At 39.5% G+C, this 17,278-nt stretch overlaps 1 protein-coding gene across 3 annotated transcripts in view; it reads right to left on the bottom strand.

The window, feature by feature from the left end:
• Window positions 1-5,327: 5,327 nt before the first annotated feature.
• TLR3 (toll like receptor 3) overlaps window positions 5,328-17,278 on the bottom strand; it is a 31,580-nt gene continuing 19,629 nt past the window's right edge. For all 3 annotated transcript variants that reach the window (XM_038400875.2, XM_043513630.1, XM_038400876.2), the window contains exons 3-5: window positions 10,996-11,187; window positions 6,903-8,728; window positions 5,328-5,924 (exon numbers count right to left, since the gene is read on the bottom strand). In XM_038400875.2, coding sequence (XP_038256803.1) covers window positions 5,696-5,924; window positions 6,903-8,728; window positions 10,996-11,187 — 2,247 coding nt within the window. In that variant the 3' untranslated portion in view covers window positions 5,328-5,695. The remainder of the gene's footprint in view (window positions 5,925-6,902; window positions 8,729-10,995; window positions 11,188-17,278) is intronic.

Here is a 17,278-nt window from a genome sequence, read left to right as displayed (position 1 = left end):
CTTTTGTGGGGGCTTTGCCAATTCCCAACTCCCTCCACAGTTATGTATCTGTCTGTGGCTTTGGCCCAGGTTGACAAATGGATTAGGACATTACAACACTCAGTGTTGCAACACCTAACTTTAGCTGCCTAGAAAGTCACTGGAACAATAATGGACTCCACAAACCCTGAGTTAGGCACCTAGGCTCCCTCTACAATGCATAGGGAGAGATATGTTCTGAAGAATGGGATCTGCAAAAGCCAGTACACTAGCTGCAGAGCTGCCTAAGATAGCCAATGGCTAAGCTAGCTGAGGAGAAAGGTGTGTCCAAAGTTCTATCCCTGTCTCTGAATTCAGTACCTAGGGTCCAGGTTGCAGGGAGGTGCCTATGTCTGCTAGCAATCCACAACCAAGAAGAACCATCTCCTGCAGTCAGATGAATTAGGCCTCTAAACTTCTTCTTGTGAGAAGGAGTTGGGTGCTTGCCTATGTCCACATAAAATGACCGGGGAGTGGAGGCGGTAGCCTTCCTCATAGCCTTTAGCCCAGTGTTTAGGGTATTAACCTAAGATGTCAGTATTCCTAGCTCAATTCCCTTCTCTACATCATGAGAAGAAGGGAATTGAATAGTGATTTCCCACCTCTGAGGTGCTGCCCTAACTACTGGGCTTTAGAGGGGTTTTCACTCTCTCTTGGGCCCAATTAATATTTAATTATTCAATTAAAGCTTCAACAAGAGAAACTGGGAGAGCTCCCAAACAGAATCTCCTAGAGATCAGTGAGAGTGTTTAAAACTCTTCTCTTCAAGCAGCATGGGGAACTGAGCCAAGGTTTCCCGCACTCAGGTAAGTACCCAAGGCTATAGCTGGAAGGGAATGGATGGCCTCTGACCCCTACCCCAAAATCTGGGGTTCAAGTACCTATCTTCCTTTGAGGATTTGAGCCTGAATGCTTTGCTGAAGCCAGCTAATCCATATTTGTGTGGATTCTATATATATAGTAAAAGTCATACAATTAAAGCAGAAACAAATGAGTTCAATACACACCCAGCTGAATTATAGTATTCTTTATAATTCTTCCCTTCCTTCTGCCAAAGGGGAAAAAAAATTATGGATCAAAAGAAAGCGATCCAAAGCAAAAGTCAATAGAACAAAAACTGGGTAGTTAATTTACTTTTAAGATTTTTCTCCCCACTCACATCTACACCTCTTTAGTCTTCAGCTACAATATTAACAAAATGCTTATATAGGCAACACAAATTACTACTTCTGCTGTTCTTCAAGTCAGCTATCCTGAATTCTTTCCTTTGCATGTTTCACCAGTAATAAAAGTAATGGTGATGCAATTCTGCCCAGTCACAGTGCAGCCCCCATTGTCACAGAGAGATGCCACAGCAACCCCTGTCCAACTTCACTGCCTTCATTTGGTTTGTACAGATATAACTGATGGGCCTTGTAACTGCAATTTAGTGAACAACTCTTTTGATTTACAAGAAGGAATAAAACTCAGTTTATTCTTAGTTTTGCAGATCTCCAGGAGTAAAACAAAACCCTCACTTTACCCCTAAACTAAGCAGTTATTACTTTGAATATATACACATACCCACAGCGTAAGAAGGAGCTATATTTAGTCTATTTTCAGAGTAATGCTAAAGTTTAATTGACTCTCCTAGTGTGCTGATATACTTCTATTGGAATATAATGACAATTTTTTTCAAATAGAAAAGATATATTACAGATGAGCGAAAATGTTTGTCGTATTTCAGTTACAAAATCAAATGTGGTTTTGACTCATGAATTTATAAAAACCTTTCAAAATCTTTGAAAGATCCTAAATCCATGTTGAACTCAAGTAGAATAGCAGAAGTGCCTCCCACAAAACATTTGACAAGTCACTCAGGACAATTTATATGCATATACATTTTGGTATCAGAGTGGGAGGAAGTTCAACCAAGCAGGTTAATCCATAGAAATTATTAATTATGAGCATGAGAAAATATCCTTCCATATGCTTGCTTTGGGAGTTTGTTTTGCCCATGAATAACTTTTTCCTCAGGAGACTATTTGAGGCGTTTCCTGCAGAGATTACTAGCATAATTAGTTTGTGTGCCTTTTGCACCTACATAGTTTAGTATTGATTTTTTCTTGCTATATGATATAGGCCACAATGCATTCATCAAGCTCTATATCTCAGTCATGAATGACCCAGCCAAGTATAAGTTACCCAGTGAATTACACAACATCTCAGGTGAAGTTAGGATGTGGATGAGAGAGAGCTGGCTGTGATTTAATCTAGACAAGGCACAGATAGGAGGGTGGGCTTGGGGAAACAGCCAGATGGCTTAATGGAACTTATATGAGCACCCCATCACTGGGGGATTGTGACTATCATTTGTAACTGTGTTGTTAAATCCTGAGCTGCTCTTGGATGTTCAGATAGTGATTGCAACCATGGGCACTTTTCTGTCTGAGCCTGGTGAGAAGAATGCAGGCTTTCCTCTCCGATGCTGCTATTCATGCCTTTGTCACCTCAAGATTAGATTGCTGTAATGTGAGGTATGGGAGGCTACCTTGGGACCAGTCAGAAGCTGAAGCTAATGCACAATGTAGTGGGCCACTTATTCAGTGGAACTGCACCTTAATAGTACTCAAAGATCTCTGCTTCCTCACAATAATCTTCTAGGTGGAATTCTAGGTATTGGTTTTAACCTCTAAAGTCGTAAATAGCTTGGGACACAGTTACCTGAGAAACAACCTCTCTTTCCCTGCCATAAGCCATTGTAGAGATCAGCATGAATGCTCAAGGTTGATCACCCTCAATGTAAATGAAAGGGAGCTGCTGTCAGGGAGTTCTCTGAACAGGGTACTTCATTTTGGGACCCGTTTTCCCTTTGGTCCAGATCCTGTATTTGGGAAGTCTGCAGAACCCATCTGTTCTCTCAGGTTATTGAAGAAGGGATGGGCTGAGGATTTGGTGGATGAATATGAGAAGCTTTCATTTGAATATTTCTAATTTATGGGAGAGGAGCACAGAGCCAGAGGTGGGTACCTATAGATATTTTTTAGGAACACTAAGAAATAATAGTAATATTGGTAAAATAGTATGATAGGATTTTTTTCATTCTCCAACTAAATATTGATTTCTGGGAGGTACTCTATCCAGCTGCTCACAGGAAATAGCACTTATTTCTTATCTTGCTTGTAGAGTTTTATGCATATTAGAAGAGTTTTCATTGAAGGAGGAAAACCTAAGTGAGCTACATATATAACTCAGGGCTGAATTAAATACCATGTTAATTGTAAAATCATGAGGATTTGCAAAGCTCCAGTTTGCAACAGCTTACCCATAAAAATAGATATCTGAAAACTACAAGGAAAAATAGTTAAAATCCAATGTAAAATCTACACATTTCAACCAGAGCCTGTTTCTTAGTTCAGGGTTCCTCAAAGGTTTCCCCCACCTCCCCCACAACATGCATCAAATTTCAATAGAAAGATTGTGATGTGGACCACCTCCTCTGTCATTGGCTATCCTACAAGCCACCTCCTTTGCTAGTCATAGCCCCATAGTTTCCCTGTGGAAAACAAAGAAATTGTATACTTAAATAGGAATATATTTTTAGCTGCCACTTGATTCAAGCTGGCAGCAGGAGAAGAGTTGATTGTTGCCATCATTCACACTAAGATTTATGTGCATGTAAAATGTCATGCAAATCAGGATGCTGTGGTTTTCTTTCACCGATACAATCCACAAGAATTTTCCTATGTTTTAGTAATAGATTTCTAGGTAAAAAGAGACAACCTCTTAAAGAGGCATATTGCATTTTGAATAGCATGTGATTATGTATGTACAAAACTACAAAGGTCCCATTCAGTGCACAGCACAACTAACAGGCTTAATATCAGTGAAATCCATAGAGACTGAGGTAGAAAGAATCCTCCCCACATGTCTGGGAAGCTGGACTCCAAGCACCACAGAAGGTATATACCCCCTTGCATAGGCTTCCATGGTCTAGACACCCCCTGCAGAAGAACCATACCAATTTCTCTGTTTAGTGGGGGCATTCCATTATGTGAGAGGGAAGATTTGCCCCTAAAAGGGTTTAAAAGTTTTAGGGGCTGATTCTTCACTGCCTTGCAGTTTGTATAGTCATTTATATCTGTGTCAAATGTGCCTGAGACTTCACCAAATCAGAATAGTAGCCTGGTACAAGGGAGTAGGGAATTTGGGCCTCAATGTTCAGTACTGTCAGAGCAATAGCCTGGTTCCTCCATCAAATTCTGTCCTGGGGTAGCTGTGAGTGTGCTCTCGTCAAGTCACTGTTACAACTCTTATTTTCCCTTTGAGTATTAATTGTACTGTTTACAAAACACATAGTACTAGTATGCTGTTCTTATTTAAACACTTTTCTCCAACTCGTATTAAGTGAAAAAGCCAAAGGTAGAACTAAAAAGAAAAAAGTACATAGCATCTAAGACAGCTTGAGAAGCACTGTCTGATGTAGGGGACTGGCAATCTTTTTTTTTTTCCCAATGTGCACACAGACTGGCAGCCGATGGCTCACAGACTGGCACTGCTCCGCGGACCACCACTTTGAGTAACACTGATCTAAGACACTAAAAATACATGCTACACACTAGAAGCATCCATACCGCATATATGATACGAATGCACAAAAGACTAAAACAAAGCACATTTCATTTCTTTGATCCATATCTGCTCCCACTGAATTGAAGCAAGATTAGGCACTGTAGATGATGGCAATGGCAAAATGCCACTGACTTCAGTGGAGCCAGGATGTCCCGTCTTCTCTAATATTATTTGTTTTATATACAGAAAGTTCTGTGTAATCCTAATATTTCAGGAATTAGAACTATATACACTGTACCTGTGGCAATTGGGTCCCAAGACTGCAATGGATTGCATTTAATGGGAGTTGAGGGTGCTGAAAACTTTGCAAGATAAAGGTCCTTATACCCAGTTGTTATCCAAAATACATTTTCTATCTGCTATGGAAGCAATATTTATCAAATTCCATCTTCCATTTGAAAAAAAAATTAAGGACTAGAAATACCAGTTTACTGTTCTTGAATTTATAGAATTCTATAACATTTCCTTTGGGGATGCCCTAAATTCAAGCTATTTTAGAGGGGAGGCATCTAGATAGAAGACTATTAGAATTAAGAAGCAGGAGAGAGGTTCTGGATCCTCTCACATTGCTTGAAACTCATCTTAATCCAGAGGGCCTGCACACAGCCCTCTGCAACATTGAAGGAATTAACAAATGAGGTCTATTTTCTAGGCATTTACTCCCTCTCTAGCATTCATTACTTTGTATATCTGTATCACATTTCCTCTCATTATTCCCTCCAGTCTTTCAGCACTCTTTCATGTGGAAATTTACCTTGTCCCTACTCATTCTCACCACCCCTTTCTTCACTCTATTTCTGCTCTATTTTAAATAGACTGATTCTTTTTGGTCACAGATTGAAAGAGTTGTTGGTCTTATTTTGTGTATCGATCATGACCATTTTATGAACTCAGAACACAGGTGAAACAATATACAAAGGATAAGAACAATTACCAATTAAAAATGCATAATAGGAAAAACAGAGAAGTTGCTGTGGATTGGTTTAATTTTTCCCCACAAGGACTATTGTCCTTTAGTCAGTCTGAAATGAAGTGTCCTAAAAGTTCGATCTTATACTTTAGAAATTCAATGTATGTTGCTGCTAGATTTAAGTGCCATTTTTAATTGCTGATGAAATGTATTGACCCGTTCTTTCTGAGCTGGCCAATCCAAGATGCAACGAGATTTGAACATTCCTCTTCTCAAGCAAAGTGCATGATTCAGTTTGTAATCTGGAATGTCATGAAGAAAGATCAGTATGATGGAATCCCGACTTTGCTCAATAGCTTGCTGAACAGCATGGTACACCTTGAACCTTAAGCAAAAAATAATAATTAAAAACTGGTATCTTGAAAGTACATGCTATAGTTTATGAAGCTAAGCATAAGCTTAGAGCTTATGAATCATTGAATCATCTGATTTATGTAGGGATGAGTGACATCAAATAATTCTCTGTGATAGCCCCACAAAGGTCAGTGCCGGATCAGGGCTTTAATTTGTATATAGTTTTTAACATTTAACCTTTATGATAATACTTGTAATAAATCACTCATTTTTTAATTTAACTAAAAAGAGAATAATCTACCCTCCAAGAAATTAACCCAAATCAACTCTCTCAATTTTAGGCTCACTTAGTATACAGTCTTCTTTCTGTCAGCCATACAAACTGGCAGTGGTAAGGCCCTGGCTCAAAAAATGATCTTTGTATGTTAACAATCTCACCAATCACTGTCTTGTCTCAAACATCTATTTTTATGGAAGATCATCTGAAGGGCAATGATGATTTGATTGACTAGACAAGCAAGTAGATTATGAGCCAAATTCTGCTTTCAGTTACACTGGGGTAGATCTGGAGTACCTCCATTAAATTTCAGACTTTATACTCATGTCACAAAGTATAATTTGCCCTGTACTTTCTGTTTTCAAGAAAGTAGACCACTGTCTTAGGGTATGTCTTCACTACCCGCTGGATCGGCGGACAGCATTCGATCCAGTGGGGGATCGATTTATCGCATCTAGACTAGACGTGATAAATCGATCCCTGAGCGCTCTCCCGTCGACTTCTGTACTCCAGCACCGCGAGAGGCACAGGCAGAGTCGATGGGGAAGCAGCAGCAGTCAACTCACCGCAGCGAAGACACCACGGTAAGTCAATGTAATGCAACATAGCTGAAGTTGCATAACTTAGATCAATCGCCCCCAGTGTAGACCAGGGCTTAGAGATGACTGCATAAAAGATCTGCTGAACCAGTGTTATTCATACACATGCACATACACGCATGCACATACTCACTTTTTGCACCAGGGATCTTTTAAGAGATGGTCAGTGACAACAAAGATAATCTTCCGACTTCTTTTTATACTATTAATAGTGGCTTCAAATTCAGATATGCCTGCTTCAAAGTCTCGTTCCTCTAAACAAAACCTAATTTGAAGTTGATCATTTTCTTCCAGAGGAATGAAGTTCTTGGACACCCAATTCCTGTCCCTTCTTGCATGAATAATGTAGGCATCATAATCAAACTCTTCCTGTTGCCTGTCTATTTCTGTAAAACCAAGTACTCGATTTACTGACACATTCCAGTAAAATGCTATCCTCCAGCCTTCAAAATGGATAAGAATGACAATAAAGATGAAGAGCATTATCACAGTGGTGCTTATTATATACAGTAATTGAAAAGGGGCACTATCTTTGCAGGGTGAAATGTCAAAATACATCACCAGAGTACTATGATATTTAGGTGGGGTGTTGCAAAGGTAATGAGTATCTAATCCAGGTATGTTTGTTTGAGTCACACTAAGCCAATTAACAAACCAGGAGATACTGTCACAGGTGCAGTCAAAAGGATTGGAATCCATCTCTAGTTCTTTCAGATTCTTGAAAGCTGTCCCAAACACTTTTTCTTCAACAGATGTTATAAGATTTTTCTGAAGGATTAATGAATTCAGAGATATCTGGTCATCAAACAAAGATGCTGGAAGCAAGTTCAAATTATTTGATCCTAAATCCAGGCTTCTTAATTGAAACAAGCCCTTGAAAACTTGTACTGGAATCTCATCCAAGCCATTAGACTTCAAATTAAGTATATGCAGGTTAAGAAGATCTTTTAAAAAAAGGACAGGGCCACCTGGATTGGCATGTTTCCAAAGTCGAGCCAAATTATTATGTTGCAAATCCAGAATTTCAAGTTTGTGAAGTCCATCAAACAAATCATCTTTTACGTTAGCTAGATTGTTGTTGCTGATATCCAGGATGGTTAGATTCCGTAGAGGGTGAAAAGGTGAAGGAGAGAGGTCCAGATTGCTACAAGCTACCTTTCGTAGCATCAGTTTTCTAAGGTTTGGAACAAAAGCAAATGATTTGCTTGTCAAAGTCAACTCTTTGTTGTAGGAAAGGTAGATATCCTCAATATTTTGCAGACCTTTAAACTCATGACCTGTGAGCACCTGGTTTATTTCATTGAGTCCCAAATCAAGAATTTTTAGGTGTCCCAACCAAGAAAATGCTCCACTTTCTATTTTTGTGATTCTACTCTTTGTAAGATTAAGAAACTGCAGAGTAGAATTAGCAAGTGATGAAAATGTTTTATTAGTTATTAGTAAGCTATTGGTCCAGTTACATAGACTCAAATATTTCAGATTGTCCAAGCCTGTGAACATATTAGGAGTAATTTCTTGAAAACTATTACTATCTATAAGAAGATACTCTAAATGGGTTAGCCAACGAAAGGAGAAATCATCAATTTTTCTGACACGTGATCTTCTCAGATTCAAATATTTGACATTGGATAATCCATACAATGAATGAGAAAATAAGTGATAAATCCCATTATCCTCTAGGTTTATAGTCTCTAAGCTTGAAAGCCAGATAAAAGAGTCATTTTCTATCATGTTCAAATTATTTCTGGAAAGGTTTAAAGCTGTGAGATTTGTTGTTTGCAGTCCGTGGAAGGTTGACTTGTGAATAAAAGAGAGCTGGATCTGGCTCAGTGACAGATTCAGAATTCTTGTGCCTGATAATTCCAAGCAAAGTTTCTCTGTGTGATTTTCCTTGAGCTCAACATTGTTCAGCACAAGGCCATACAGATTTCCAATTGCATGTAAACAGCCTGTGTGAAACTAGAAGGAAAAAAAAATTAATGATTTTGACATTAAAAGAAAAAAATCACCTAAGAAAGTTGTTCCACAAAGCCAAAACCTGGAAAGTTCTTCAAATCACTACCATAGACCAAGCACACAATTTAAATTAACTCACAGATTTTCACTAAATTCCACAGGACTTAACCAAACTTTACTATAGAAATATAATGCATTTTAAAACAATGGTTCAATACCCCTGAAAATTAATATTTTGTATCAGTAATGAAAAAACCTACCTTACTTTTACAGTAGATAGATGAAAGTGATTTGAAATTCTGTGTCTAATTCTCATTTAATTCTGAATCTTTAGAGGTAACTTGGAAATATATATAACAAATTTCTCTGCCATGCATTTCCTGTGGGGTTTCATTTACTGATCTGTTGTCAAGAAGTGTCAATATGACACTAAATGAAAGAGAACATGGAATACTATGGAACAGAGAGAGAGGGAAAAAAAAAGTATTTAGGCCTACAACAACAGTCAAGATGAACTCAGCCTCCTTTTTATGGGCACAATATGCACTCATGAAACTAGAGCTCAAATGTTTGCTTCCTCAAAATGAATGGCAGGTACAAATCAGAATATTTGCCCCTCTTCTTGATTCGTTACCAGAATTGATGAGTGATAGGCACAAGTACTCATTTGTGGCAGTAATTCAAATACATGAGCCAGAAAGAACACAGTTTGACTTTCAGATCCCATATTGTGTTTGCAGAGCTGTCAGGGGAGTGGGAAGACAACAAAACAAAATCAACACCAATTTACTTGTGAAATGAGTACACTTATCCTGAAAGTCAGGGAGACAAATTCAGAACTCAACAATGCCATTTTTGCAATCACTTTTCAGAGCAGAACTATATTTTAATGCTGCATTGATTGGAGTGTGCATGTGTAGTACATAAAATAGCATGCAGGGAGTAAACTTGGATAGAGGACATCCACTTTTTAATCTATTTGTATGCTTTTCTACTGTGCTCATTTCCATAGTATCTGAGCACTTTGCATACATGAATGAATTTAGCTTAACACCATCTCTTTGAGCTAGGTAAAGGTTAGGAAATGAAGGGACAGACTGATTAACTAGTTTGTCCAAGATACCAGAGGACTGTTTATGGCAGAACTAGGAATAAAACCTAGATGTTGGAATTTCTAGTACAATGCATTGATAACCTGAGCCATTGGAACTTCAGTTTAAAGAGTCAGAGAGGTGGTGGTGATGCCATAGGAGGGGGGAGAAATATGCAGGAGAGAGAAGAAAGGAAGACAAGAAACAGAAAAGCAAAAGAGGGCAATGGCACACAGGTAAGAAAGAAGGAAAGAGGGTGACAATGAACAAAGGAAGGGCAATGGGGAAGAGAATACAATGCAAGAGAGCAAAGGAAGTAGACAGCAGAGAAAAAATGCAAAGGAGAAAGAGGGAAAGGAAAAATCGATGCTTCTTTTCAAGAAAAAAAACTAGAGAGAAACATAAAAAGGACAGTATTGTCGAAAAAAAAGATTAGTACATTTATTTTTTGTTTTTGTAGTATTTTTAGTATTGCATTTCCCTGGCCGACCATTTCTAAGTTTTGGGGGAAGGGATGGTATGGCTATTTTGAGCATTCATGCTGCTGCTTATCTTCTCTAGCTACTACGGTTGAATGTGTTTTCTTAGGATATGTTTACAGTACATTTTAAAATCCACAGCAGCAAGTTTCAGAGGCCTGGTCTATAGACTCAAGCTCACAGGCCTCGACCTATGGCACTAAAAACAGCAGTACAGAAGCTATGGCTTGGACTGGATCTCAGCTCTGAAGCCCTCCCCAACCCAACCTTCAGAGCCTGAACCCTTTGTCCACATGTAGCTGATTTTAGCATGAGACCTGGGCTCTGAGACTCACTGCCACAGGTTTTAAAATGCAGCGTAGATGTACTTTTGGTTATTTCAGTGGAAGCTGGATCATGCTCTTTACAACAAGTTAAGACTGAGTTATAACAATATTGCATCTTTACAAATCCCAAATGTTTAAACAAAAGGAAATGAGTAGTTAAGTGCATCAGAAATCTTATTTCACCTACATAATAAATCAACTACAATATCAAGAATAAAGTAATGTGTATTTTATTACAACAGAACAATATTACCTCTGACCAAAATGAATAGTGTTCTTTTATCAGTGATTGCAAAATAGAAAAATTATGGGTCAGATCTTCAGCTGGTATAAATCACTTATACCAGCTGAAGATGTGGTCTTGTATTTCTTACCTCTTTCAGTGGGTTTGATGATAAGTCAAGCCTATTTAAGGAAGTGTTGCTAAGAAAATCTAGTTCTTCCTTTTTTAACTCAGAGATTTTATTCTCCGACAGCACAAGCTCACGAAGGCTCTCCAACTGTGGCTGGGATCCTAATTTTGTAGAAAGCAAACGATTATGGGATACATCAAGTATGTTCAAGTTCTGGAAAAAAAAACCAGGTGAAAATACAACAACAAGTTAGATACCTTTGGAATTATTTTAGCCATTCTGAGGTTAAAAATTGGTCACATTATCACAATTAGGGGAGCAACAAAACAAAAACTGTGACAGGGAGAAACCCATTGGAAGGCAACAGTCTGTCTACATCAGATGTCACTCATTATGGGAATCCTTAAACTAGATGATCAACATGGTATCAGGCTGCCAACCTCCAGTCTCCTGCAGGAGAAAGCCCCCTGACATCACACACAGGGAAAAGGAACCAGCGAGCTACCTCCAGCCTCAACCACTGGGTGATCTTGACCTGCCATGACATGGTAAAAAGCAAGCTGCTTATCTAAAACTCCTCCTGCTAAAGGCCCAAAGGACAGCAAACAGTTAGCCCAGGACTTGAATTCTATTCTCACCACTCCCTCTGAGCGGCCTTAATCCTTTTACTTAGTAAACATTATTTAGTTGCATTTCAACATTCTGATGGGGTAAGCAAGTATCTACATTTTACAGAGCAGTTAACTGGAGCACAGAGTTTAAGGGGTTTGCTCAGACTTGCCTAAGGCAGCGAACCAATGAGAGAAAAGTGTTTAGAACCTATCCATTGGACCAGTTCTCTGTTGTTCTAAGGCCCTTTTATGCGGCTCCCAGATTGATGCTGAGCTGATGGAATAGCCCTATGTTCACTCCTATCACAGGCCCCCGTGCTATAGTAAGGAGAGGCTATTCAGCCAAGCCAGAACAGCAGGAACTAGCATAAAGGAGGCTTAGAATCATTTTTGCCTTCCCCACTCTCTCCTGCACTGCATTAATCAAATGAAATGGAGAAAAAAATATTTTATCTCTGACACAGTAGGCCATAGCTTATAAGAACATAAGAACAGCCATACTGGGTCGACCAAAGATCCATCCAGCCCAGTATCCTGTCTTCCAACAACGGCCAATGCCAGGTGCCCCAGAGGGAATGAACAGAACAAGTAATAATCAAGCTATCCATCCAGTCGCTCATTCCCAGCTTCTGGCAAACCGAGGCTAGGGACACCATCCCAGCTAATAGCCATTGATAGACCTATCCTCCATGAACTTATCTTGATCTTTTTTTAACCCTATTATAGTCCTCTGACAAGAAGTTCAACAGGTTGATGGTGCATTGTGTGAAGAAGTGCTTCCTTTAGTTTGTTTTAAACCTGCTGCCTATTAATTTCATTTGGTGACCCCTAGTTCTTGTGTTATGAGAAGGAGTAAACAACACTTCCTTATTTACTTTCTCCACACAAGTCATGATTTTATAGACCTGTATCATTTCCCCCCTTAGTCGTCTCTTTTCTGAGCTGAAGAGTCCCAGTCTTGTTAATCTCTCCTCATATGGCAACTGATCCATACCCCTAATCATTTTTGTTGCCCTTTTCCAATTCCAATATATCTTTTTTGAGATGGGGCGACCACACCTGCATGCAGTATTCAAGATATGGGCATACCATGGATTTATATAGAGACAATATGATATTTTATGTCTTATTATCAATCCATTTCTTAATGATTCCCAACATTGTGTTTGCTTTTTTGACTGTTGCTGCATATTGAGAAAGTTTTCAGAGAACAATCCACAATGACTCCAAGATCTCTTTCTTGAGTGGTAACAGCTGATTTAGACCAAATCATTTTATATGTATAGTTGGGATTATGTTTTCCAGTGTGCATTACTTTGCATTTATCAACATTGAATTTCATCTGCCATTTTGTTGCCCAGTCACGCTGTTTGCGAAGAGCTACAAAAGGATCTCTCAAGTCTGCCCAGGACTTAACTGTCTTGAGTAATTTTGGATCATGTGGCAAATTTTGCCACCTCACTGTTTACCCCTTTTTCCAGATCATTTATGAATATGTTGAATAGGACTGGGCCCAGTACAGACCCCTGGGTCAGTACAGACCACTATTTCCCTCTCTCTCTATTCTGAAAACTGACCATTTATTCCTACCCTTTGTTTCCTATATTTTAACCAGTTACCAATCCATGAGAGGACCTTCCCTCTTATCCCAGGACAGCTTATTTGCTTAAGAGCCTTTGGTGAGGGACCTCGTCAAAGGCTTTATGAAAATCTAAGTACACTATATCCACTGGATCCCCTGTCTACTTGCTTGTTGACCCCCTCAAGAATTCTAGTAGATTGGTGAGGCATGATTTCCCTTTACATTTTGACTCTTCCCCAATAAATTATGTTCATCTATGTGTCTGACAATTTTGTTCTTTACTATAGTTTCAACCAGTTTGCCCAGTACTGAAGTCAGGCTTACCAGCCTGTAATTCCTGGGATCACCTCTGGACCCATTTTTAAAAAATGGCATCATATTCGCTATCGTACAGCCATTTGGTACAGAAGTGGATTTAAATGATTGGTTACAGACTACGGTTAGTAGTTCTGCAATTACATATTTGAGTTCCTTCAGAACTCTTGGGTGAATACCATCTTGTCCTGGTGACTTATTACTGTTTAGTTTATCAATTTATTCCCAAACCTCCTCTAATGACACCTCAATCTCGGACAGTTCCTCAGATTTGTCACTTAAAAAGAATGGTTCAGGTTTGAGAATCTCTCTCACAACCTCAGCCAGGAAGACCGATGCAAAGAATTCATTTAGTTTCTCCACAATGGCTTTATCATCCTTGAGTGCTCCTTTAGCATTTTGATTGTCCAGTGGCCCCACTGGTTGATTAGCAGGCTTCCTGCTTCTGATGAACTTAAAAAAAATTTTGCTATTACTTTTTCAGTCTTTAGCTAGCTGTTCTTCAAATTCTTTTTTGGCCTTCCTAATTATATTTTTACACTTAATTTGCCAGAGTTTATGCTCCTTTCTATTTTCCTCACTCGGACTTCATTTCCCCTTTTTAAGGATGCCTTTTTGCCTCTCACTACTTCTTTTATTTTGCTGTTTAGCAGCAGTGGCACTTTTTTGGTTCTCCATGTTTTTTTAATTTGGGGTATACATTTAAGGTGAGCCGCTATTATGGTGTCTTTAAAAAGTTTCCATGCAGCTTACAGAGATTTCACTTTTGGCGATGTACCTTTTAATTTCTGTTTAACTAACCTCCTCATTTTTGTGTATTCTCCCTTTCTGAAATTAAATTCTACACTGTTGGGCTGCTGTGGTGTTTTCCCCACCATAGGGCTGTTAAATTTAGTTATATTATGGTCACTATTACCAAGTGGTCAGCTATATTCACCTCTTGGAAGAGATCCTGTGCTCCACTTAAGACTAAATCAATAATTGCCTCTCCTTTTATGGGTTCCAGGACTAGCTGCTCCAAGAAGCAGTCATTTAAGGTTTCAAGAAACTTTATCTCTGCATTGTGTCCTGAGGTGACGTGTACCCAGTCAATATGGGGATAATTGAAATCCCTCATAATTTTTGAGTTTTTTATTTTAATTGCCTTTCTAATCTCCCTCATTATTTCACAGTCACTATCACCGTCCTGGTCAGGTGGTCGGTAATATTGTAGAACTGATCAATGAAATTGTTTTTAATTGTTCACTTTATTAATATAACTTCATAAGCAAAGTTTTATGAATGAAACAACATTCATTCATAAAACTGGTTACTCCAATAACTGGCTAATTGAGTTTCACTTTCAATCCAACTGCTGCTTAAATCGCTGAAACTTAGTTTCAACATTGTACCTTCTGCTCACTGTTTGCCATTCCTTACACTTGTCTATATTGTAACTCAAACTCCATTTTAACTTGTCCCAAACTCCATTTTAAAATGCTCACTTCATTTTGTAAAAGCTTGCTGCAACCTTCATTTTTGCAAAACCCTGCTGTAATCTTATTAGTTTAGTTTAGATGTGTGAATGAGGTATGTATGGATGATGGATGCAACCTCCAGGCCCAGCCTGTCCTGATGAAATAAAGTGTAAACACCCAACGGCTGAAGATGCAGAAATCAGCCCTGACAAAGTAAGAGGAGTCCACCCTCAAAAGAAAAGAACCAAAGTACAATTGAAGAAACATCAAAGCCAGATCCTAGGCTGAAAGTCATGTCTGCAATTGACGGATGATCAATCACACCGGACCCAGAGGCAGCATGACACAGCAAGACCTATAGACTCTTGATTCAAACCATAGAATATCAGAGTTGGAAGAAACCTCAGGAGGTTATCTAGTCCAACCCCCTGCTCAAAGCAGGGCCAATCCCCAATTTTTGCCCCAAATCCCTAAATGGCCCCCTCAAGGATTGAACTCACAACTCTGGGTTTAGCAAGCCAATGCTCAAACCACTGAGTTATCCCTCCACCCCATACTAAAGCGTACAAAAAGGATGGGTGAGATGGAAGACCTTGAAGGGTAACATTCTGCTGCCAACATGGAAGGGCATCAGCGCATGCCCAACAGAGACCCAGCTCTTCCTTGTGCCTGGTTTTCCTGGCCAGTTAGCTGCCACAAGCTATGAAGCTACATTCACGACTGGTAACTATACAGCAGCTGCAGAACCTGTGTGTGTGTGTGCGTGCGCGTGTGCGTGAGTGTGAGAGAGAGAGAGAGAGAGAGAAACTGAATGAAATGTTATAGCTATAACGGATTGCCTACTACGATTCTTTTCGTATTCACAACAAATGTGACATTTTGTCTTATCCCCTTTAATAAGATCCTGCTGGTTTTTATTTTATTGGTATAACACTATATCCCTGCTGTATTCTTATTATTAGAGCATGGAATTACTGTCCATAGAGATTCTATGGTACAGTTTGTTTCATTTAAGATTTTTACTTCATTTGATTCTACGCTTTCTTTCACATATAGTGCTATTCCTCCACCAGCACGACCTGTTCTGTCCTTCCGAGATATTTCGTATCCTGGTATTACTGTGTCCCATTGATTATTTTCATTCCACCAAGTTTCTGTGATGCCTATTATATCAATATCCTCATTTAATATGAGGCACTCTAGTTCACCCATCTTATTATTTAGACTTCTAGCATTGGTATATAAGCACTTTAAAAACTTGTCACTTTTCAGCTGACTGCCATTATATGATGTAATTGAATGGGACTTTTCTTCATTTGACTGTTGCTCATCAGAGCCTACCTGTATTTTATCATCTTCCATCCTCTCCTCCTTACTAGGGTACAGAGAATCTCCATTAGTAGATCCTCCCCTAAGGATGTCGCTGTCCGAACCATGTGCTCCTCCACACCTGTCGGCTTTCCCCCAGCCTTTATTTTAAAAACTGCTCTATGATCTTTTTAATATTAAATGCCAACAATCTGGTTCCATTTTGGTTTAGGTGGAGCCCGTCCTTCCTGTATAGGCTCCCCCTTTCCCAAAAGTTTCACCAGTTCTTAATAAATCTAAACCCCTCCTCCCTACCTACACCATCATCTCATCCATGCATTGAGACCCTGCCGTTCTGCCTGTCTAAGTGGCACTGCGCGTGGAACTGGAAGCATTTCAGAGGATGCTACCATGGAGATCCTGGACTTCAATCTCTTACATAGCAGCCTAAATTTGGCCTCCAGACCTCTCTCCTATCCTTCCCTATGGCATTGGTACTATATGTACCACAGCAACCAGCTCCTCCCCAGCACTACACATAAGTCTATCTAGATTCCTTGAGAGAACTGCAACTTTTGCACCAGGCAGGCAAGCCACCATGCAGTTCTCCCGGTCATCTCAAACCCAGCTACCTATGTTTCTAATGATAGAATCCCCCATAACGATTACCTGTCTCTTTCTAATAACTGGAGTTCCCTCCCCTGGAGAGGTAACCTCAGCGCGAGAGGATACCACAACATCATCTGGAAGGAGGGTCCCAACTATGGATTCATTTTCCAGTTGGATGTTCTCCTTCCCTGAGACTTTCATCCTCCTTCACAGCACAGAGGCTGTCAGAACGGGGGTGGGACCATTCTACTGTGTCATGAAAAGTCTTGTCTCTATACCTCTCTGTCTCCCTTAGCTCCTCCAGTTCAGCACGCCACAAGCACAAACACACACATGCAACAGACAAACTTACCACAACCGTAATCACTCCTCCTTCACCTGGAGAACTCCCTCGCAAAACTCTCTTTATCATGTTACTTAAC

The sequence above is a fragment of the Dermochelys coriacea genome, chromosome 4 (assembly GCF_009764565.3).
Source record: "Dermochelys coriacea isolate rDerCor1 chromosome 4, rDerCor1.pri.v4, whole genome shotgun sequence".
Lineage (NCBI taxonomy): Eukaryota > Metazoa > Chordata > Testudines > Dermochelyidae > Dermochelys > Dermochelys coriacea.
This window is presented reverse-complemented; position numbering and strand designations above follow the sequence as displayed.